Raw genomic sequence first — 23,920 nt, 5'->3', positions numbered from 1 at the left:
AGAAATTCTTCTTGATAGCTTTAAGGCAGATAGTTGTTCCGATGTTATAGGAATGAAGATTTTAAAGGAGGATTGTCCAAAATCTCCTACTGAGATGTAGGTCATGTCTATTGTTGGGAGGTTGATGCATGCTATGGTCTATACAAGATCTATACGAGGTCATAAATGGCCCAAAAGTGAGAGTTGTTAGTCAATACATGGGTAATCCTAACAATATCTGCAAAATAGCTTCAATGGACAACATTGAAAAAAATCTCTTGCATATAGTATATCCATGAGTGGCATCCAAGTCTCTAAAATCCATCCATATATGGGGATGTAGGGAGACTAGGCCATAAACGGGGTAATAGACAACTTTGACATAAGGGAAACAATGACGTACAAAATATATAAATTATTTTAGACTGATAAGATAACAACTGAACAACCATTTGTTTACTCTTAGTGAATTAAGCCCTATAACAGAGAATGCAGCAGCACAATAGGAATTCATTGAACAGTGTGCTGAATACCTTAACTGAACAACCATTAGTTTACTCTTATTGTAGACTACAGCAATGGGCACTAACCATTAGTTTGCTCTTATTGTAGACTACAGCAATGGGCACCACCATTAAGCCGTACAAAATAGAAGGCAGCAACACAATAGGTCTTCATTGTACACTGTGGTGAACCTGATTTGTAAAATACAAATGAACATATATTTGACCAAGTATACAAAAATCCCAACCCAAATTTTCAGCTCCCAGAGAAAGAGAAATTCCTGAAAATTATTTCTAGACTAAACTTTTGTTTTAATTAATATCTCCTACTTATCAATTTTAATGACATCCACGAGAATAACAGCCTATACTGACGACGACTACTGCAACTGGCAATACCATGAGTCCCTAAGAACAGAGAATGCAGCAGCACAATAGGACTTATTAAACAGTGTGGAGAACCTGATTTGAAAAAAATAAATGAATGAATTAAATATTTGACTAAATAATACAATGAACCTCTAACAATGGTGAGCCAGCCCATATATTTTAGCTTGCCTCTTCGCATATTGCAGAAAGAAAGGAGTAAGAGAGAAAAGAGAAGCAGCCTGCATTAGGATGACAGCAGCAAAACTCTATAAACAGATTTATCACAAACTTTATCAAACTGCAACAGAATGCGTGACTCATAAGCATATTGACAGTTTTGTCCAGAATTTCCTCCCACATACTGCAATACAGAACCCTGATCTATGCATATGACTCAGGGCAGTGGTATAATCCCAGGGATAAAGAAAACCATTTCCAGCTAAGCTTAGTTCTCCTCTCAATTCTAGGGTCAACACAAATAATCTGGTAATTCATCTACGCACAACGTTTTAGGAACCAAAACATATCTGGCATATATAGCTTCGGTTCTGTTGAGGTCACAACATTATCAGCACATGAAGAAGATCTTTGCAGTTTTCTGTATTCTTTGAGAGCGCATCTTTCCTGTCATCATGAAACAAAAGAAACTCTTTCAAATATGTAAAAGTACATCGAATGCGGGGACTTATTGTTTACAAAAATTCAATAAACTATTTGATAATAAAGAGATGAATTACCGAGGTTCTTAACCTAAAAGGTTGCGCTGGTGTTGTTGTTGACTTTCTGCCTTGGCTAGTGTGTTGGCTGGATGAAGATGAAGTCTGGGACAATCTAGAAACCTGTTGAGGAGACGGCGGGTAAGATTGTACCTGCCAATGCTGAAGTCAGTTGCTTACTTTATGGTCACTGGATTGAAGAAAACCCCACTCTATTGTGCATCTAACTACATACCAGAACAAAAACTTGTTCAACTAAAAAGAATGATCAGGACATGTAAATCTTCAAATACCTCCTTGAAGACTATGGTGTAATCATGTCCATAAGTGGACTGGGAACAATAGTAACCATCATTCCTTTTGGATGGACCAAGCATTAAATAAGCACTCTGTGTGCACACTAGCAATGTGTGTGTGCATAAGCACTATGTGTGTACATAGCAGTATGTGTGTACATAAGCAATATTCACCGTCATTCCTTTTGGCTGGACCAAGCAGTACATAAGCACTACGTGTGTACATAAGATGTGTACACAAGCAATGTGTGTGTGTAGAAGGTTCAGAAGCCAACCTTCCATTTTAGGATATGGCAATTGTTAATTCTATTACAATTTTAGGTCAGTCTAAGATTAGAGCACTGTGCAGTACATAAGCAGTACATAAGCACTACGTGTGTACATAAGATGTGTACACAAGCAATGTGTGTGTGTAGAAGGTTCAGAAGCCAACCTTCCATTTTAGGATATGGCAATTGTTAATTCTATTACAATTTTAGGTCAGTCTAAGATTAGAGCACTGTGCTATATAGTTGAATTATACTACAGGACACATAAAGGCCTTACCTTCTGGCCTGCATTCCAGCTATACTTATTTGTGGGATGTCCCCTTTGTTCCACACCATCAGTTCTTCTGAAATCAGAGACGCAGCATATCATGTAAAGAAGACCTAAAGCTAAAAATAATACAGAAATACATGAGAATTAATAATTGGAGACTTACTTCTTTCTCCAGCTACTTGGGCTGAATATCTTTGCATGAAATGATTTCTTATGTTCTGAACTTTCCTTTTTCTCGAGTTGTGGATCTACTGAACGTGCAATATTTTTCTGTTCATGGGCATGAATGGGTCCAGAGAATAATTCAAGGAAAGGATCACTGGAATCTTTCATGTTCATAACTTTCTCTAAATCATCACGCTCACGCTCACGCTCATGAAGAGTACTCAAGTTTGTCACCATGTTTCCCGATGTATCACTTACAATACTTTTGGTATGGGAAGAAAGTTCTTCCTCATTGAGATTTGGCTGCTTGGATGATGACAAATTGTCCTTCTTTACACCAGATTTTGGAAAACTTTTTGCTGCATCTTTTTTATTGTTTCTCATTCGAAGGCCCCCTATTTCCATTGGTCCCGACTTACTGTGCTTATCAGGATCATCAATGATGCTATTCTTGATGGCGTGTCGATCCTTGGAGCCACCCAGACTGGATCGTTCATATGAAAACTCATATAAACAGTTGATCTTGTCACCTTGATTCTGTCTGCCTTTCTCCTCACTGCCTGCGTTGCTGTCGTGATTAAAGCTCATATTGGACTGTTTGGCAGAATCTTTCTGACCTCCATACAATGTAAGTTTCTTCACTTCAGCGCAAAAGTCTGAAAGATGTGTTAAGAGATCTTTCCTTGGGGTTTTACCAAAGAGGTTACCTGCTGAAAAAGTGTTCTTAATTGCCGAACCAGATTTTAGAGATGAACTTTGGTTATCAGTTGTAGGAATTTTGTTGGATAGTTTACTGATTCCAGTAGAGCTTCTAACCCCTTTATTGTCGCTGCTTTCAGAGCTTCTAATCCCTTTCTTCTCACTGCTTTCAGATCTTAGAACCCTTTTCTTCTCACTGCTTTCAGGGGTTTTTACTGGAGTAGTAGAATTATAAACTATTTGCTTTCTAGTCCCTTTCTTCTCACTGCTTGCAGGGGTTGTTACTGGAGTAGAGTTACTTGAAGTGCTCTGATTACGAATCGCTTGTTTTGCAACTCCTTTCTTCTCCGTGCTCAAAGGACTTTGAGAGTCTTTGGTAGCAGTATATTGTTTGGAAAGTTTTGCAGGAGTAACTGAAACATTTTGTGAACCCTGTAATTTGACAGATTTCCCAACATTTGACGGTGTGGATGATTTGGGATTCTTTCCCATGCTTGATACAGAAACACTACGTGGACGGTTGGGATTATCATTTTCGGCATCTGCGAGGTATTTGCCAGTTCTGGATGCATGTTTGTTTCCATCTGCAGGTGATGGCTTCTTTAAATTCCTTGATGCATTTTCCTTTGTCTTCAATTCGTACAAAGAAGTCACTGAAGTTGACAGTGGACCCCCAGTTTTCTTGCAGTTGCGTGAACTGTAGAGTAAAAGAAATAAGTTCAATTTTCCAACATATCAATTCTTTGAATGATACCATAAAATAAAATAAAAAAGATTTCAATGGTCATGATGCTAAAAGAAATGCATACCTTGCAGTCCTGTCCCCTAGTGGTGTAGTGCTGGAAACAGTTGCTGCTGAAGTAGACCTACTAACAGACCTTGGTTGTTTTACCTGCCAAATATTAGGATCTTGCTAGTGAGTTGACAGGCAACTCTACAAGATCAATTACAGATATAGAAATAAACAACATTGAACTGAAAATTAAAATCAAAACCTTTGGCGACTCAAATAGTGGAGCATCCAACAAGCTGGCTGCAGTCCTCGGATGATTGCAATCTGCAATACGAGATTTCATTCCCATTACACACCATTAAAAATTCTTCAATAGCACACACAACTCTTGCAAAGCATAAGATGGTAGGAAAATATTTTTGTTCTCATATCATGTTTATCTAAAACAATTAAAGTGAAAACACATTGAATCACAGATCTTATCAACCAAGGCTATGTAATTTAGAACCCCTCTTAGGATTTGCACGTATGCATACACCATCATTGTGCATTGGCTATGCCACCGGCGTTGGCACACACCAAGAGGCATCTTATGAAAATGACCAGACACAAGTAAACAGTACAAACCAATGAGAAAAATTAAACAGCGTTCTGGTTATGCAACTTAAACCCATTTCAAATTTTTCAAGCACATTTCAAACATTCACAGCCAAACTTTCATGCAACTTATTGCAATGACTTTGTACCTTGTAAGGATAAAACCATCCAGAACAATCACATTCAAGTTCTAATCCTCATTTGCAACCAGATAAACAAATAATGCTTGTTCTAAATAAGTTCACTAGACTCCCAAAAATAACTATGCAACTCGCAAGTATGAGAGGTTAAAAATTATGGATCAATTGTAGAGATTTTAATAGCTCAAAGGCTATGGAATTCATAGATTTTCTCAAACTTCAACATACAAATCCTGTGCACGAACACATGCATACACCATCAGAAGCCTTTTATGCTCAAATCCTTTGATTGAACATATTAAAGATTTGAGATTTACAGTGGCAAACAGAATATCATGTGCCTGAAATGTATGATTCCAATGGTTCATGCCTCCTTTGAGACCTCTCTTCAGACAAATGTGAAGATCTCAAAATTAATCCCTCGAAGGCTATGGAATTCATTGATTTTCTCAAACCCACACACAAACCCTGTGCACCAACAAATGCATACACCATCGGAAGCCATTTATGCTCAAATCCTGTGACTGAACATATTAAAGATTTGAGATTTACAGAGGCAAACAGAATATCATGAGCCTGAAATGTATGATTCGAATGATTCATGTCTACTTTGAGACCTCTCTTCAGACAAAAGTGAAGATCTCAATATTAAAAATTTGAGATTTTCACCGGCAAACAGATTATCATGTGTCTGAAATGTCTGGTTCCAGAGGTTCATGTCTCCTTTCAGACCTTTCGTCAGAAAAATGTGAAGATTTCAATACTAAAGTTTTGAGATTTTCCGGGCAAACAGAGTATCATTTGTCTGAAATGTCTGATTCCAATGGGTCACGTCTCTTAGAGATCCCTCTTCAGATACATGTGAAGATCTCAACAAACTCCAAGCTTATGCAACTTAGAAACCATATGAACAATTTTGATCACATACTGAACCCAGCTCAGTGCCATGATTTTCCACCTTGTATAGGGATAGAACATGGAGTCAATCTAGTTTAAGGTTTTTAAATATGTTAGGGTGACATAAGCCAAATTTCTGTTTCTACATAGTTTTTCTAAACCCGTTTAACCAATAAAACCTTTTAGCAGTGTTGATCCTAATTATGAATCACACTTCCAGATCTCATCAGACAAAAAGTGATACCCTGCCTCTAAAATCCCATCGATCCTGAAAATCTCCAGAGTGCAAAAAATCCGAACCATGTTTTTCATTCATGGGGAAAGTTGCCTCTTTTTGTTTTTTAATGGATGCAATGAAATATCACACTCAGAAGCAAAAAGAGGTGATCATCAAAGAACTTCAGGATCTACCGAATTGTAATTATAGTGAAACCAATGCATGCTCAAGATCGCTATCTTGCTATGTATTTCGTGATGATGGACAATGGAGTATAATCAAAAGCATTGATGAAACCATTTGACAGGGTCAGATCCAGAAACACCATTACACAACAGAAAGGATCTTCAAAATCGAATGGCCTTAATTAGGTGCCAAAGATTTTGAATTTATGAGTCCTTAGATACCTCTCTTCAGAGTTCAGACAAATGTGAATATCTCAATAAACTCCAAGACTATGAAATCCACAATCCATCTGAACAATATTGATCACATACCAAACCCAATCACTGCCATGATTCTCCACCTTAAATAGGATAAAACACTAGGGCAATCTAGTGTAAAACTGCTAAAACATGAAAGGGTAATATAAGCAAATTTTCTGTATCTACGAAGCTTGTCTGGACTCGGTTCAACCAATAATTGTTTTAGCTCAATCAAGCCTAGCTATTAATTCATTTCCAGATCCGATAAATGATACCCTGCCTCTAAAATCCCCTCGGGTCCCGAAAATCTTCAGAGTGCAAAAATCTCAAACCATGCATTTGATTACTGGACCCCAATAGCCTCTTTTTACATGAACGCATAAAACAGTACCATTAGAACCAAAAGAACTGTTCATCAAAGAACTTATGGAATTTCAACCAAATTGCAAGTCACGATGAAACCAACGCAAGCTCAAGAACACAATCTTGCTGTATATTTTGTGATGGTGGATAATAGAGTATAATCAGAAGCATTGATAAATAAACTCTACAGGGTCTAATCTAATGGCCTAATGGAGGTGCCGAAGACATTAAATTTATGGATCCAAGACCAGGCAAGGTCCCAATTTGATATTTTCATGCTCAAAAGTTCAAATGCAAGGCCCAAATCTAAAATCACTCGAGCATTATTGAAAACCCATACCAGGCTTGCAGAACCAGGCATCATCATCTACAGGTTCCTCCAGTGCCAAGAAGTCCAACCATTTGGGCGCCCGAATATTTTCGTAAAACTCGTCCCTCACAAATCTGCTGTCAATGTTCTTCCAATCTATATTCAAAACATCCATTCCTACAAGCAAAACAAAACACCACAACAACAAGAGTAATAACAAAAACTAAAAAGAAATCAGTAAATAATGCATAAGCAATGTGAAATATAACAAGAAAGGGCCCAGGAATCAGAGAAAAAGAATCCTTAAATCCTGGCTGAAGCTCTTTCAAGCAACCCGAGCGCAATTGAAGTATTTAAACTTCAATAACTGATCGATTCTGAGCGTATTTCCCAAAAGATTCTTCAAGAATGGTATCGGTGTGTAGGGATAATATTGTGAGCTGTGAGACTGTAGAGTGTAATGCACAGTGAATCGTATGAAGAACAGAGATCACATAGAATCCTCTGTAAATAGTATTTGCAACTGTTGGAATGACGGACTAGGATGAATACGAGGGAAGGGCTAAACTACAACGGTCAATATGGTGGATTCTTAGCCGTCAGATGGGTTGCACAGGACTCTCCGAACCGTCAATTATTTTTGACCGTTGTATGATCCCTTTGGATTCTGTCCCATTTTATTTGTGGGGAGGCCCGGAGGTTCATTAATAGAGCCCGTGCTCCCAACGTTCCATTATTTTATTAAATTATAAATTCTGTTTATTGTATTCGAAATGGGTTTTATTAAAAAGAATAAAAACATAAAATAGGAGTCATGAAGAACAATTAAAAACCATATATTAAATTTGTTCGGTATGTCTATATGGATATTTTGGTTGGATTTTTCCAATTTGTATTTCTAATTTCTAAAATTTTATAAGATGACAATTATATGTTTTGTAACTTTTTTTCCTTTTGTTGTACTTTGATTAAATAAATTCTAATGTAATGGTTAGTATATAAGAGGTATATTTGTGTACATTGTTAAAGATTTTATTTTTATTTTTATTTACTTTTTATTTTTTCTATTATCTTTTTTTGGACAAATTTATTATTTATAGAAATGATTCTAGAACTCTTCAGTTTGGGCCCAACTTAATTCCCTTTCTACCATTCAATTTGATTTAATAGCAAAGTTCATGTTAGGTACCCAAATGGTGATGAGTTCACATTATCTACAATTCAAGAGGAAGCAAGATCCAACTAATTGATTATAAAGAGGCAATATTTTATACTTAATTTTCTTAAAACTACAATTAACATACTCCGAGTAAAAGATTAATTTCACATGTATATGCTCAACCCACAAAGACAACAAAAAAATCCTACCATTTGTTAGATTTTATTTGATCACTAAATAGATTTTTGGACCATTGAGAGTAATCTATAACAAAATAACTAGTTGTGGGATCCAACTAAATAATTTTAAGAGTATAACATTACATCATAATTACATGAGTAATGGACTCTCTAGCATATTGTATGAATCTTTTTCTAGAACTATTAGATCAAGATCCAAAGATTTACCAAAAGGGGAAAGATACTAAGTAAACTCCCAAAAGTGTTTGTCAATGCTACTTATTTTTATACTTAATTTCTTAATGCTACAATTAATGTGTTCAAAATGGTCAAAAGTGAACAATTTATTTTTGGACAAAATAAATTGAATACATGAGGTCATTTGTGTAGATGCATGATTAATTTCGCATGTATAAATTCAACCCACCATAAGAAATGAAAAAACAATAACCATCATTTCTTAGATTTTATTAGTTAAGGGAAGATTATCCAATAGTGAATCATGGTCCAATAGTGGTTGACTCAATTTTAATCATTAAATATACCACTGGTAGATCATTTATATACCAATAATTGGTCATTTTTTGCTTGTTTCTATTTTTTTTTATCCATGATTGACTCATTTGAGTACCACTATGCGTGATTTATGATCCACTATTGGAGATTTGTGAACCCCTGGTAGAGATTTGTGAAGCACTACTGGACATTTTGTGAACCACTTTTGGTTATTGAATAATTATTAGTGCAATGGGAGTCTAGTATCAATGAACACTTTTTTTTAACCACATTTTTACCCTTTCATGCATAATGTCTCTTATAGAGTGCAATGTTGTTGATGAGAAGTTAAAACATTAGCTTTAAGCAATTAAGTCATGTATGAGAAAAACAAATTCAACCCCAGGAAATTTTGATATCATTTGGTACCTCAATTGAGTGCACAAAGTTGTTGATGAGGTTATGATTATGTTAGCATGAATGCTAATGGTATTCCTTTGGGGGAGTGTCATTAGAATTGCTAGAATAGTTGGAGAGATAGTTAGCATGATTGACATGTTGCATACATGACTATGATTGTCATTGATGTCAACATAGTATTGTTTCTGTAAAGACTGGCAAGGTGGCAGATAGAGAACAAGGTCGTACAGATTGTGTAGTGATGATGAGATCAAGCACAATTGATGATATGTTCTGCATTGTGTTTTGATGACATGGACAAGTGTGCATACAGAGAGTCTAAGACATGCGAGAATTATTCAAGAGTTATAGAGGACAGTGTGCAAATAGAGTACCACTTCTTGGTTTTTTATGTTTGGATTGTATCTCTTAACATGGATAGAATCACAATCAGCGAAGTTGGACAGTAACAGTAGACAACCTGATGATGACATCAACGAGTGCATGAGGCTCAAAGTCGCACATGTGAGAAGTTGTATTTGTTGTGAGCTGACAGTATTTTGTAATTGTGAAAAGATGTAATGAATTGTAATATCTTAATGAGATCCTATTATAATTAATTGAGAAAGCCTCAAAACTTACTCAAAGAATTATTTTGAGGATATGGTATAAAGGAAGGTTATTTTCCTTGTGAAAAAGAGTGCAAGTGGATTTCAGTAATTGTGCAAGTGATATGCAAAGTTGGTAAATGTGTATAAGCAATCAAAGGGATCAATGTGTTGCGAGATCTACTATTGAGATCTGAGAAAGTGTTTGGTATGGTGTTGTCATAGTAAGAGAACAAAGAAAGAGTTTGTATTGTGAAGTTCAATTTAGAGAACAAAGAAAGAGTTTGTATTGTGAAGTTCAATTTAGAGAACAAAGAAAGAGTTTGTATTGTGAAGTTCAATTTTATTTCTGTTATTCTACAAGGAATAATACCAAGACTAGTTAGACAGTGAGTTCAATGGTCTTGCCCTTGAAGCTATTTGGATAGTGGGTCCATCTGCCTTCTACAACTCTTAATAGGGTTGACACAACTCCTAATAGGGGTGGAATCTCCTAACAAGGATTCAAAGTCTCTTAATAGGGACTGATATGTATTGAATGTATTTCATTGCCTCCTAACAAAGTCCATCTTCTTACAAGGAAATTTTATATTAGTACATCATTTTGTGGGTACCATACCTACTAGGGTTTTCTCTCTAATCAAGGGTTTCCCTAGTTAACATAATTGTTGTTATTGTGTATGTGTATCTTCTTATGTTGTTGATTATATTGTTTGCATGCTTAAGCTTTAATAAGGTTGATAAAAGTTATATTGGTCTAATAACTAATTCACCCTCCCCCCTATCTCAGTTATCTCGGTGGACTTTACTTTCTAACAATTGGTATCAAAGCCTCGAGTCCTTGAAGGAAAAGCTTAACAGTTTAAGGAGGTCAATGATGGGTCATTTCAAAAAAGAAAGTTCTAAGATTGATGGAGTTAATTTTGATATTCAAAAGATGGAGATTCTCGGTGAGATATCAAAATTATGTACAAAACAAAATATTGAGTTTCCAGATCCAAAATATTTTTTTTGCATATAAAAGAATAGAACTACTTTATCAAGGAGTGCTAGTACAAATGAAGATAGATCTACATATGAAGAAGACAAAAGGATTGAAGAGGGAATTGCTCTGTGTAAGAAAAAGTGATTGAAATGATAAAATATAATAAAATGAAATAGCATGAAATAATAGATTTAATCCAAGAGAGCAATAAGAGTTTTACCATACAAATGATACAAGATCAATGGAGCAATACCAAAGAGGAAGCAACACAAGAGACAAGGATTTGATAAGGGGAAAGCAAAGAAAACCCCTTGTGAGTATTATGAATAAGGCAAAAGCCTAAGAATGAGAGAGAGAGAGAGAGAGAGAGAGAGAGAGAAGAGAGAGAAGAAGAAGAAATGCAACAAAATAGCTCATTTACAATAGCATCAAAAACTTGATGTGAATAATGGAGACTAGATGAAAATGAGAGAGAGAAGCATCTCTTTTAAAGAGATGAGAAAGGAGTTGCATGTCTTTGCATGTGTAACTCCCATTTCTATGAATGCCACATTCATAAAGGTGTGTGCAAAGTGTCAAGTTCCTCTTACTTGGAGGAATATCTATTTTTCTTATTAAAGAAAATACAAAAAATGAGTTGTCCTCACAAGTGGAAAATAGGACAAGAATGACATGTCCTTTACATGTGGACTAGAGGACAAATAAATAATACATAAGGGATACCTTGGTTTATCCCAATAAATAAATAAATACAACCAAGGAAAGATTATTAATTCTAACACCCCCCTTTAATCTTTACTTGGGGAGATGTTGTCAAAATCAATTTACAATATTGCAACTTGATTTTTTTGAAATATCTTCATTGTGCAAGAGGTCTCTTATTATCATGGGTACATCATTGGAGAGCCAAGAGAAGTGGATAATTCTTTAAGTGTGTTACATCTTCAAGTGGATTCATGTGGCATAGGATCTGTACAACAAATAATGATATCTTGTATGTGCATTGATGGATTACTTGAAACATAGAAACAAAGGCAACTATCCACAAGGATAATTTCATCTTATATTCAAGTTAGAAACTTTTTATGTATAAGTAAATTCTCATAGAGTAAATATAACTGTAACTTGGTACCACAAAGAAATCAAGATAAATCATATCCTACAAAGAACAAATATGTTATCAAAACTTTCAAGAAAAGACCATAGAAAAGGTTAGCTAATGAATCCAACATCAACAATGCTTCAATCACGTGGATATAGACAGTCCACTAATAAGTCATTTTACTGCAAGTTAATGGGTGATCAATCCATAACCTGCATGGCTCATGATTTAAGCAAAGAAGTATACATAACATTATATGGCATATTTTCAAAGATATCAAAGGGGATGAGTATGAGTATTGACAATTGACTGCCTTCAAATAAGAGTAAAATGCCTTCAAGATGGGTCAAATTAACTAAAATTGGAGAGAAACTCCAATAATAAATGGTATTAACCATAAAGTGCCAATATGACAATAGAATGATGCTAGAAAAGCATAAACTGCACTTATGTGCCAATCAGTAGAACAAAATAAATAGTGAAGGCAACAGTGTATAATAACTCATAATCTCAAGGAATAAGAAAAATAAATAAAATAAATTTACTTATGTGAAATAAAGAATGCACTCATATTTGATAAGTCACAAGAGACACAATAATTTGTATATTTATCAGGATATATATGTGGGCCCCCATATATACACATGAATAAATATACTTAAACTATCATGGTATGAAATCATGCAAATAGAATTAAGATCATATATAGAACATAATTTCTAGGCAACATACTAAAGAGAAATGTCAAAGATGATGAAAGAGAATTATTAACATCAAACAATATTTGTAGTAATTAATCCTCCTAGGTTGAAGTCCACCTATTCTAAAAATTGATCTCTTTTACTAAGTACTTTTTGAAACCATTTACTTTTTCTCTTAACAAATTTATCACTAGAGGAAGAGTCATGATGTATGAATGCATCATTTGTTTCAACATTAGCATTATTACCATTATCAATATTAGCATTATTACCATGATCTATAAATGCATCATTACCATTACCATTGTAAGAAAGAATAGGAGGAATAAAGGTAGGTATATGAGGAGTAGGGTTTAGAGAAGGAGGTTGGTCCTCCACTAACACAATTCTGCTTCCATGAACTTGTTCATTTTGAGCATTAGAAGAATCATGCACACCATTTTCTGTAAGACAAACATTTTGTGCTATGTGCACTTTGTTAGTAATAGGATTATAAGCTTGATAACCTTTGGTATTTTGCATGGTTTCACTCATGCACTTTGTACATGTCATCTTAGATGAAGCAATAGGAGGTAAATTTTCAACTGTATTAGATGAGATATGCTCATTTTTCAAATGAGCAAGCCTTTCATGCTCCATATTAAAAGTGATATCTTTGTGCAAAGAGTGTCTAGAAGAGGTGAACCCAGAAAATTTAAATAAGTTATCATGGCCTAACTTAGCATTAGCAACAACTTCATTAGTGTTAGGATCAATAACAGAGCACATATCCCTATGAAACTCAACTTTTTAATTTTGATATAATTTTACAACAGAAAGAAGATTGTATTTCAACTCAGGAACATAAAGGACATCATGTAATTTTTTATTTGAAATACTAACATTACCAAATCCTTCAACTTTGCAACTATGATTATCAGCTAATTGAATTGGAATATTAGAAGGATCGGGTTTTAAATAATCAAACACTTCTTTATGAAAAATAACATGTTGAGACGCACCAGTATCAATAATCCATTCTAAATTTTTAGGAACATTGTAACTAACAGTAAAAGCATGACGAGATGGATGAGAGTTTTGATTATTGTTATTCATAATTTGCTTATCTTTTTATTTTTTAAAACAATTATTAGTTACATGACCATCTTTCCCACAATAAGTACAGTGAGGTTTTTTATTAAATTGATTAGGATGAGTATTATTGCAATGAGTGTTTGGATGATTATTGTGATTATTATTATTATAAGTATTGGGAGAATCATTATTAGAAGATTTGAAATTCTGATTTTGACTTTTAGACACAAAAACATGTTCATTAGATCTAAGAGTACCAAATTGTAACAACTTAGCTTCCTCTTGACGTAACAAATTTTGAAAAATACTGTAAGTTAATTGAGTAGACAAAGTAGGAATAGCAAGTTGAGAATGAACATTAGTAATAAATTGTTGAAATTGTCTAGGAAAATATTTTTTTAAAATAATGGTAATTAATCTAATATCAGTGAGAGTAACACCTAATCCAATTAGTTGACTTTTAATATAATCAAATTTAAGTAAAAATTCATCCATAGATTTGAAATCAATATACCTCAAGTCTTTCAAATTGTCTTGCAATTGAATCTTGCGTGATTCAGATGGCCTGTCATACGTTTACTTTAAAATATCCCAAGCTTCATGGGCATTAGTGCAATGAGAAATTAGAATATATAAATCTGGGTTAAGAGATATACCAATGAGGCCAAGGGCTTCCTCATTTTTAGTATTCTATGCATTTTTTTCATCTTGTGTAGTTGAGGTACCAGAAACTACAGAAGGGTCAGTAGCAACATCTAAAATATGCTTAAAACGGAATATAAATGAAAGATGAGTTTTCCAAGCATGATAGTTTGAGTTATTTAACTTAATTTTTGGAATTAAAGCCGACATGATTTAAAAAATTACATTAAAAATTTTAATAATAGATTTGAAATAAAAAAGTGAGACTTATTATCTACAAGAATGTTAAATAATTATTAAGAGGTTTAGAGAATCAAAAATTAAAAGCTAAAATGTTCCCTGCAAAACCACTGGTCAGATTGAAGAAACAGGAAAAATAAAAATTAGAAAAATTAGAAAAATGTGTTACACACAGAGAGCGATAACTTTTTAAATTTAACTCTATTTTCAATAAAATTTAAAGGGTTTTTTCATTTTTATGTCTTCTAAATGCTGTTCAAATTTCAGCCAAACCCAGATCACGGATTGAGAGATATCATAAAAATACAAACTGATGTCTTAAAACTTGAAAAACAAATAATACTGCACATATGGTACAATAACTTTTGCAATACTATTCTGATACAAATAAAATTTAAAGAGTTTTTTCGTTGTTATGTTTTATAAATGCTGTTAAAATTTCAACCAAACCCAGATCATAGATTATGAGATATAAGAAAAATACGAACTGGTATATTTTCCTTTCTAAAACAAAAACAGGAAAAAAAAAAAATTGAATTTCAAAAACTTAAAAAGCCTGCAACAGAAATAGGGTTAGATATAATAAAAAAATTAAAAATAAAGAATCCTTTGGCGGCAAGCCTTCCAAAGGAGGTTAGAAAAAATAAAAAATGAAGAACTCTTTGACGGTAAACCTTCCAAAGAAGGTTAGAAAAAAAATTTGAAGATTGAATAAAAAACCTGCAAAAAAAATAGGAATGAATTTTTTTTTCATTTCTCTTCTCAACAAAGTTCTCCAATATGGTAACCTTCACAAAAGCTCAAAACAAGGATTAGAAAGCTCTGATACCATGGTAGAAATGGAAAAAGAAATATGTAAATAAGAAAAATCAGGAAAGAATCTAAGTGAGATAATGCATGAAAAGATATTACCATAAGATAGGAGAGAGAAAGCTTCAAGCTCCAACACCATGAGACAAGATATTTAGAAAGGGGAAAGCAAAGAAAACCCCTTGTGACATATGAATGAGGCATGAAAAGCCTAAGAAGAAAGAGAGAGAGAGAGAGCAAGAGAGCAATTGCTCATACAATAATTGAGAAGAGGAAGAAACCTCATTGAGAAATGAGAGAAGAGGGTCATCTCTTAAATAGAGATGAGAGAGAGGAGTTAGAATGTAACTCTCATGTCTATGAATGCCACCATTCATAAGTGTGTGAGGCCAAGTGTGAGATTCCTCTTAAGGAGGAATAATCTAAATTACAAATTACAATATATATTTGTCCTCACATATTCCACTAGATGAAAAAATAAGATTTAGTGAAAAAATGACAAAAAAAGAAATATATTAGGATACCTTGGCTTATATCCTAATATATTATAACAATAAAGAAAGGAGATCTAACCTTGGTTTATAAACACACCAAGGAAAGATTACAACTTCTAACAGTCTGCTTATGAAAAGAGATCCAAATTGTATGAAATTTTTTGTTTATTGGACATGTAAAGAATTTGGTCATTTTGCATCCAAATGTCCTAAGAGAGTATGGAAGACTGGAAATGATTTCCTTATTGATGATGACAAAAAATTTAAAGCAAGTATGGAAAGATTCTTGAATGATAGTGATGATGAACTTGAATTGGATGAGAAAGAGAAAGTAATGGAAGAAACAAGTTTAGTAACTATTATTGATTATTATAATTCTGATGAAGAAGAAGTTGATCCTAAGCTTGTCCTAGAAAATGTTGAAAATTTCTTTGATACTAACAATGATTTGTATAATGATATTCAAGTTGTGGAACAAAGAAAACAACTAAGATCTGAACCTAGAGAAGAAGTAAGAGTTGAGTCAGTAACACCTACACCTAATTGGAATTTGAAAAAGAATCATCCTACTAAGAAGAAAAGAAAAAGGAGTTATGACAAGAAGCAAAGTACATGAAGAATTGTGTTTGATTTCTCAAGTTGAACCAAAGAGTGTATGTAACAAACGAATTTTCATAAGAAAATAAAGAAGAACTAATATCTGGATTCACATAGAAATAAAAGAGTTTTCTTCAACTAACTATTGAAACAAAACAAATGTCTTAAATCCTTTTCATGAGACATTAACTAATTAAACTACTAATGATTAACTAAGATAAGCATTCAACTGATATAACTGAAATAATGATTAACTAAAGTAACTGAAATAACTAAATTAATGTTTTCCTATATTTCCTTCCATTCAAGTAAAGTAAATACATAATTTGTTACAAGAGGTATATAAATGCATAACAAAAATGGAAAGAGAAAACATACAAGAAGTAACTGGTGAGTCTTTAACTGGTTGTGTAAGCCTTAGCTTTTGGTAAGAGGATAAGCATTGACTTAGGCTTAACCTTCCAACCACAGACCATATCCATCCCTGCACAATCTTTTGAAAAGAAAGGTCGTCCTTACCCTAGAATCAGGCTTGGGGTACTACTAGTCTAATCATCCGAGCATTTTCGATGTTCAAAATGTTTGCACTATTATGGACAGACATGTCTGAATAACTGGCACTACTGACATCATGTGATCTTTAAAAAAAAGGCAAGCGTGCCTTTGATGACCTTGGCCAAGGTTTTTGGATGGGTTCAATTACCCGATCACCACTACTCGACTTGACAACAAGAGAACAATGTGATGCAGCACAAGGTAGGAGTATCCCCAAAGGAGATGTCCTAGCCCCCAGCTATACAACCACATAGTGGAAACACAACAACAAGAAGTAATAACATAAGATCTGATACCAAATCACAACTCTTTATTTATAAAATAAATGTTACATGCAATGTGTCGAGTTGTAAGGCCTTCTTGGTTACGGCCAAATATAAAGCAAGTAATAGTTCTACAAGATCCCTTAAGATCCAACTCAAACCCTAGCTAGTCTAGATCCACACTCTAGTAGAAACCCCCAAGGAAGATCTAAACTTGTGCTCGCAAGCCCACCAAGTAATCCCCTTGTTTTTCAAGCTGTAACTACTAGCTCTTCTCCAAATTTTCTCTTCAAGCTCCTCCTCATCTCAGCGATGGATGAATAATGACTAAAGACTTCCCCACAACCCTTACTTATACCAATCCAAGCCACAAGTCAACCTGGAACACAAATTAAATACAAATACATAAATTAAATGCCACAAGTCAGCCAACAACAGTAATTAAGTGCCCAAAATCGATGTATAAGTAAAATTACAATATCTCCTAGTTCCGAATGAATTAGAACTCATGCTTCAAAATAGAGTTAGAAATTAGGCTCTCTTCAATCCCTAAAGTTTTCATCCTTTAACTCATTATGGAAAATTAGTTACATGTCCTGCAATAGGCACCAAATTCCTAAGCAAGATCAAGCTCCACAGATCATGCTGAGCAACCAAAGACCATGTCGAGCAACCAAGACCATGTCGAGCAACCAAGACCATGTTGAGCTCCAAGACCATGTCGACCTCCAAAGACCATGTCGAGCTTGAAGACCATGTTGAGCTCCATAGACCATGTTGAGCTCCAAGACCATGTCAAGCTACATAAACCATGTCGAGCTCCAAGACCATGTTGAGTTTCATAGACCATGCTGAGCTCCTAGAACATGTTGAGATCCATAGACCATGTCGAGCTCCTAGAGCATGTTGAGAACTAGTACAAGAACCCTCTAAAGCAACTACTGAACCTCCTCCCATGAACTCCAAAGTAGTCATCAAGCAAACCTGAGATGCTCCTGCATCAGATTCTCCAGGTAAATAGAAAAATGTGTCCCCACACTTTGATGCCCAAAGAAAGATCAACAACCAACTTCATCTTCACCAAAGGCTTCCACTCTAATAGGGACAAGAAAACCAATCTAAACATCATCCATATCTACATCATTCTATCAAACATAATAATCACAACCATCCAATTAGCGCGCTCACTCCTAGGAACAAACTGAACATAATGCTTCATTAGCAAATCCTTATCCACATCAGCAGCAATATGAAGATCTCCATCAACACATGCCAAACTCACAACCCCAACAATCTCATTGCTCACAACAAGATGCTTTGCAATATATAGCTCACCACCAACAACAATCGGATCATACATGACCAAGCACTCTGCAATTTCCATGTCAGACTGAATCAACTGATCATGAAAACCAACCTCTGTACCAACATGAACAATGATAGGAATATCTTCAACAACAACCTCTAGCTGCTCTACAAGTTCTATATCAGACTCCACAATCTGATCAACAAAACCAACCTCTTCCACCTCAACCTTGGTATGTCATCTTCTCTCGCGAAAAAGTCTCTTAATTGGCTAAACAACTCTCTTCCAGATCGGTAGACTCCAACTCCACAAACAACTACGTAATTCCTTCCTCACCCCATCCTTAACTCAATTAGCCAAGCTAGCTTCAAATCGAGTAGTCATCTTAGAAAACCTCCTCTCCATCACATCATAGAGATTCGCAATCATCTCAGGGTCTAATCCTCTTGGAGCCATCTCCCAAGATCTTCGTAAACCCTTTGCAACAAATCCTTCCCATGCTCCTTGTGACAACCTTAAATTTTTTGCAAGTCAGATCGCAACCTACCACCTTGCCTAAATAATGAAGAACCACATCACAAGTCTAGGACCATGGATCTATAATCCACAAACTGTCTACGATCATGCCTCAATAAGATCAGTCATCCATCTTTGCATCCATCAATTCATCAATTACAAGTCAAAACCATGATCTGCCACCTCATAACTAAGAGATCTAGGACTCTAGAAAGAATAATACACCACCAGATCAAGATCTACTTAGATCAACATCTCCAACCCAAGTCCTGGTGCAAACTGCCTCAACTTCAATGATATATCTACACACTCAAGAACAACCTTTGCTCTGATACCACCTGACAAAGCGCAAGGTAGGAGTATCTCCAAAGGAGATGTTCTAGCCCCTAGCTATACAACCACACAGTGGAAACACAACAACAAGAGGCAATAACACAAGATCTAATACCAAATCACAACTCTTTATTTATAAAATAACTGTTACATGCAATGTGTTAGGCTGTAAGGCCTTCTTGGTTACGGCCAAATACAAAGCATGTAATAGTTCTGCAAGATCCCTTAAGATCCAACTCAAACCCTAGCTAGTCCAAATCCGCACTCTAGTAGAAACCCCCAAGGAAGATCTAAACTTGTTCTCACAAGCCCACCAAGAAATCCCCTTGTTTTCCAAGCCGCAGCTACTAGCTCTTCTCCAAATTCTCTCTTCAAGCTCCTCCTCTTCTCCATGATGGATGAATAATGACTAAAGACTTCCCCACAAGCCCTAATTATACAAATCTAAGCCACAAGTTGGCCCAAAACACAAATTAAATACAAATACATAAATTAAATGCCACAAGTCGGCCAACAACAACAATTAAGTGCCTAAAATTGATGTCTAAGTAAAATCATGATATCTCCTAACTCTGAATGAATTAGAACTTGTGCTTCAAACCATAGTTAGAAATATAGACTCTCTTCAATCCCTAAAAATTTTCATCCTCTAACTCATTATGGAAAATTAGTTACATGGCCTACAATAGGCACCAAATTCCTAAGCAAGATCGAGCTTCACAGATCATGTTGAGCAACCAAAGACCATGCTGAGCAACCAAGACCATGTCGAGCTCCAAGAACATGCCGACCTCCAAAGACCATACCAAGCTTGAAGACCATGTCAAGCTACATAGATCATGTTGAGCTCCGAGACCATGTCGAGCTCCATAGACCATGTCGAGCTCCAAGACCATGTCGAGCTCCATAGACCATGTCAAGCTCCTAGAACATGCCGAGATCCATAGACCATGTCGAGCTCCTAGAGCATGCTGAGCACTAGTACAAGAACCCTCCAAAGAAACTACTGAGCCTCCTCCCATGAGCTCCAAAGTAGTCACTGAGCAAACCCAAGATGCTCTTGCATCACAATGAATATAAATGTGCATGAGCTATTGAATGATTTCCTTTCTAAAATAATATATAGTTGTTATGTCACATCTGATTTTGTTTCCATGTTATTACAGATTTCTTTCTCACCTCTTCACCTCTTCCTTGTTCATACAGTTGGGTGAGTCCCAGGTGTTTAAATCTTAGAGTAAACAACTCATTCTACTAATCCTCATCTGGTGTAAGAATAATTACATATTTCAATATATAATAGATTTTATGAATTGAGAAATAATCTTAAGGCTTGCAAGAATACAATTTGATTCTGATATACTACAGTGAATAAGATGTATTAACTTATCATGAACCATAGGTTTTGACTCAATATGAAAAGATCTGACTCATTGAGAAACCTATTCAGTGATATCAAACAAGCATGAAGTATGGCATTTCATGGAAATATTCCTTACTATTGTAAATCCAAATGTAGTAGTAATTAGATAAAAAAACATGTATCAATCGAATATGGGAAGTGGACCATATAACCAGGATAGATTTGAAGAAAAGTGAGCCTTGGCTTGATGCTAACAACCAGTTCCTTTACAGGAGCAATTCGAATGCAAATCCTAGAGTCATTATCAATTTTGACTTTCAACTGAGGTAGTACTTGAAGGAAAATAACGTAACAAGAATTTCAGAGGTAAATCATGTAAAGGGAGAAATCAAATCATGTTTTTAATAGATTCTCTCGACTTACATAAACAAAATGCATTTGAAGATAGCAAGTTGTACCTCATGAACGGTTAAAATATGTTGTCCTCTTGAATCATCAATATCAAATGCCAAATGTTCATTTCAGCCTCTTAAAAGGAAATAAATAAATACAGAAAAGAACTTGAAGTTTATAAATCAAAACAATATTATAAACATATTTATTTACTTGCATGTAAATATATTTTATTAGGATGGCACATAGTAAATGTTTATCCCAGGTCATATGTGTTAAATATGTATATCTAAATACATGTTTCATCTTGGAAGATTATTTTATCTTCTTGTACATGCATTTAAATGTACGTATTAAATAGATAAAATCTTGTATCAAAATAATACTATGGTGTCACCTTTAATTTTATATCTATGTGCACATACATAAATCTGTATTATAATGAAGTGATGGAAAAGTCAACCAAAATCCATTTGAAGTATGTATTAATTAAGTTAAAATGATTGATTTTTTAATTGTTTATTTAATAGCTCGTGCAATTCCAATGATTGTATCCTGATATTCAAGTTGTTAGGTCCTTACCAAGATAGTTAGAGGTCATACATGTCAACCAGATAAATGGACTAAGGTAATACCCCATTCCATTGATCGTGGTAAGTAATGCTTCTCCCTTTCGTCTTCTCTTGCAATCACCTGTGCAATATTTTCCACAGTAATAACAAGTTCCATGATAATAAAGTAATAAAATTTAATGTAGATATTAGCAAGGAATTTAATTTCTAACCATAATTCTGAAACCAAGCAATTGCTAACTACTATCATCATCATATGACAAATGATTGACAACAACATTTTCATGTAATACAATGGTTATATTTAACTACCCTTTTCACATGATTATGAAAGAAAAATCCATTCAATTCAATGACTACAATAATTTAAATTAGGGCAAAAATTGGGATGTAACATACCCTTCCCCTTATGTTTTTCATCGTCCCGGATGAATGTCACAACAAAAATAATATCTATCCAAACCACTATAGCAAATAAAAGAACTGAAAAATAAAAGTTTGGGCTCTAGCCTTGGAGAAAAGATGGGTTGGTATTTTGGAAAATTAAATTTTAATCTTCCCAAGTAGCATTATCTTCTGCATACTGATCCCACTAGACCTTGCATTGAGTCACATCTCGATTTTGTAAGCATAGCTTACGTAGCTTGAGTATTCTGAGTGGTTTTATTTCCACCACCCTTGGATCTCATAAATGCAATAGGTTCCAATCAATTATATGATCATGATGAGTGATGTACTTCTTAAGCTATGACACATGGAAGACATCATGCATCCTTGCAAGAGCTAGCAGTAGGGAAATTATGTAGGCTACCGAGTTCATAATTTCCAATATTTCAAAGGTTCCCACATACCTTGGAGCCAACTTGGCATTCTTACCAAACTTAATGGTACTCTTTTCAGGTTTTACTTATAATAGCACCTTTTCTCTCATTGGGAATTCCCTAGGTGTTCTTTTTGCATGTCCATAACTTTTATGTCTATCGTTGGCTTCTTTCAAATGTTGACAAATTTTTAATATATGTCTTTCCATTTCTTTGAGCATCTCAGGTCCAATAATTATTATATCTTCTACTATGTTCCAACTTACTGAAGTTCTACATTTGCAACCATAAAGAGCTTCAAAGGGGGGCATTTTGATGGTGGATTGATAAGAATTATTATAAGCAAATTCCACCAAGGGCAAGTACATTTGCCACTGGTATTGTCAATCCATATAGTAAACTCTTAAAAGATCCTCTAAAACCCAATTTCTCTTTATGTTTGATCATCAATCTCGAGATGATAAGTTGAACTAATATTTATCTCAGTTCCTAATGTCGAAAATAATGTTTGCTAAAATTTGGAGGTTATTCTAGCATCCCTGTTTGAGATAATTTTCTTTGAAATTTCATGTAGTCTAAAAATATCCTTTATGAATTTATGAGCAATTTCTAGTGCTCCATCGGTTAAATTTCCTGGTATGAAACAAGCAACCTTAGTCAATCTATCCACTACTACTAGAATGGTGTTGTGTTTGTTCTATGTCATTAGTAACCCTTGTACAAAATCCATGGAAACTATCTGCCATTTCCATTCTGGTATATCATTTGGGTGCAAAAGACTGACTAGGTAATGATGTTCTACTTTAACTCTTTGGCAATCCAGGCATCTCGCCACAAAATTTTTTATTTCCCTTTTCATTCCTTTCCAAAAATATAGTGGTTTTATATCTGCCAACATTTTAGTTACTCCAAGATGTCTTGAATAATGAGTTGAATGGGATTCCTCTAAAATCATTCTTCAAAGCTTAGGTTTGTTAGGTACGTAAATCCTATCATGATATCTTAACAATCCATCTTCTTCAATTCTAAATTCTAAGTATTTAGGATCCTATGGGTCTCTGATGAGAGCATGACTGATCTCCGCATAAAATTCATCATGTACCAAATGTTGCAATATATGGTCTCTTAATTCGAAATTTATGAAAGCCATCATGGAAATGTTCCTCCTTCTACTTAAAGAATATGCTACCTTATTTTCCTTACCCTTGATATATTTAATATCAAGTTCATAATCTACTAGAAAATCCAACCATCTCCTCTGTCTAGCGTGTTGGGACTCAAAATTGAAGCCCTAAGTTTGAGTACCATCCTAAAAATCAAGCCCTATAAGCACTTTTTAATGCATGTGTACCTAGTTGTCCTTT

At 34.6% G+C, this 23,920-nt stretch overlaps 1 protein-coding gene across 1 annotated transcript; it reads right to left on the bottom strand.

Moving 5' to 3' along the window:
- Positions 1-948: 948 nt before the first annotated feature.
- Positions 949-7,520, bottom strand: LOC149562506 (uncharacterized). The gene is made up of 7 exons (XM_089825991.1): positions 6,980-7,520; positions 4,263-4,324; positions 4,077-4,159; positions 2,567-3,964; positions 2,410-2,476; positions 1,589-1,720; positions 949-1,475 (listed from the first exon to the last, which is right to left on the bottom strand). Exons 1-7 carry the CDS (start codon positions 7,122-7,124, stop codon positions 1,347-1,349), a joined length of 2,016 nt encoding a protein of 671 aa, XP_089682117.1. The 5' UTR covers positions 7,125-7,520; the 3' UTR covers positions 949-1,346.
- Between the last annotated feature and the right edge of the window lie 16,400 nt (positions 7,521-23,920).

Source organism: Cupressus sempervirens, chromosome 4 (assembly GCF_028749045.1).
Source record: "Cupressus sempervirens isolate cs-2001-9-10 chromosome 4, ASM2874904v1, whole genome shotgun sequence".
In the NCBI taxonomy this organism is placed as follows: Eukaryota; Viridiplantae; Streptophyta; class Pinopsida; order Cupressales; family Cupressaceae; genus Cupressus; species Cupressus sempervirens.
Note: the sequence above shows the minus strand (reverse complement) of the source record. Positions and strands in the feature narration are given on the sequence as shown.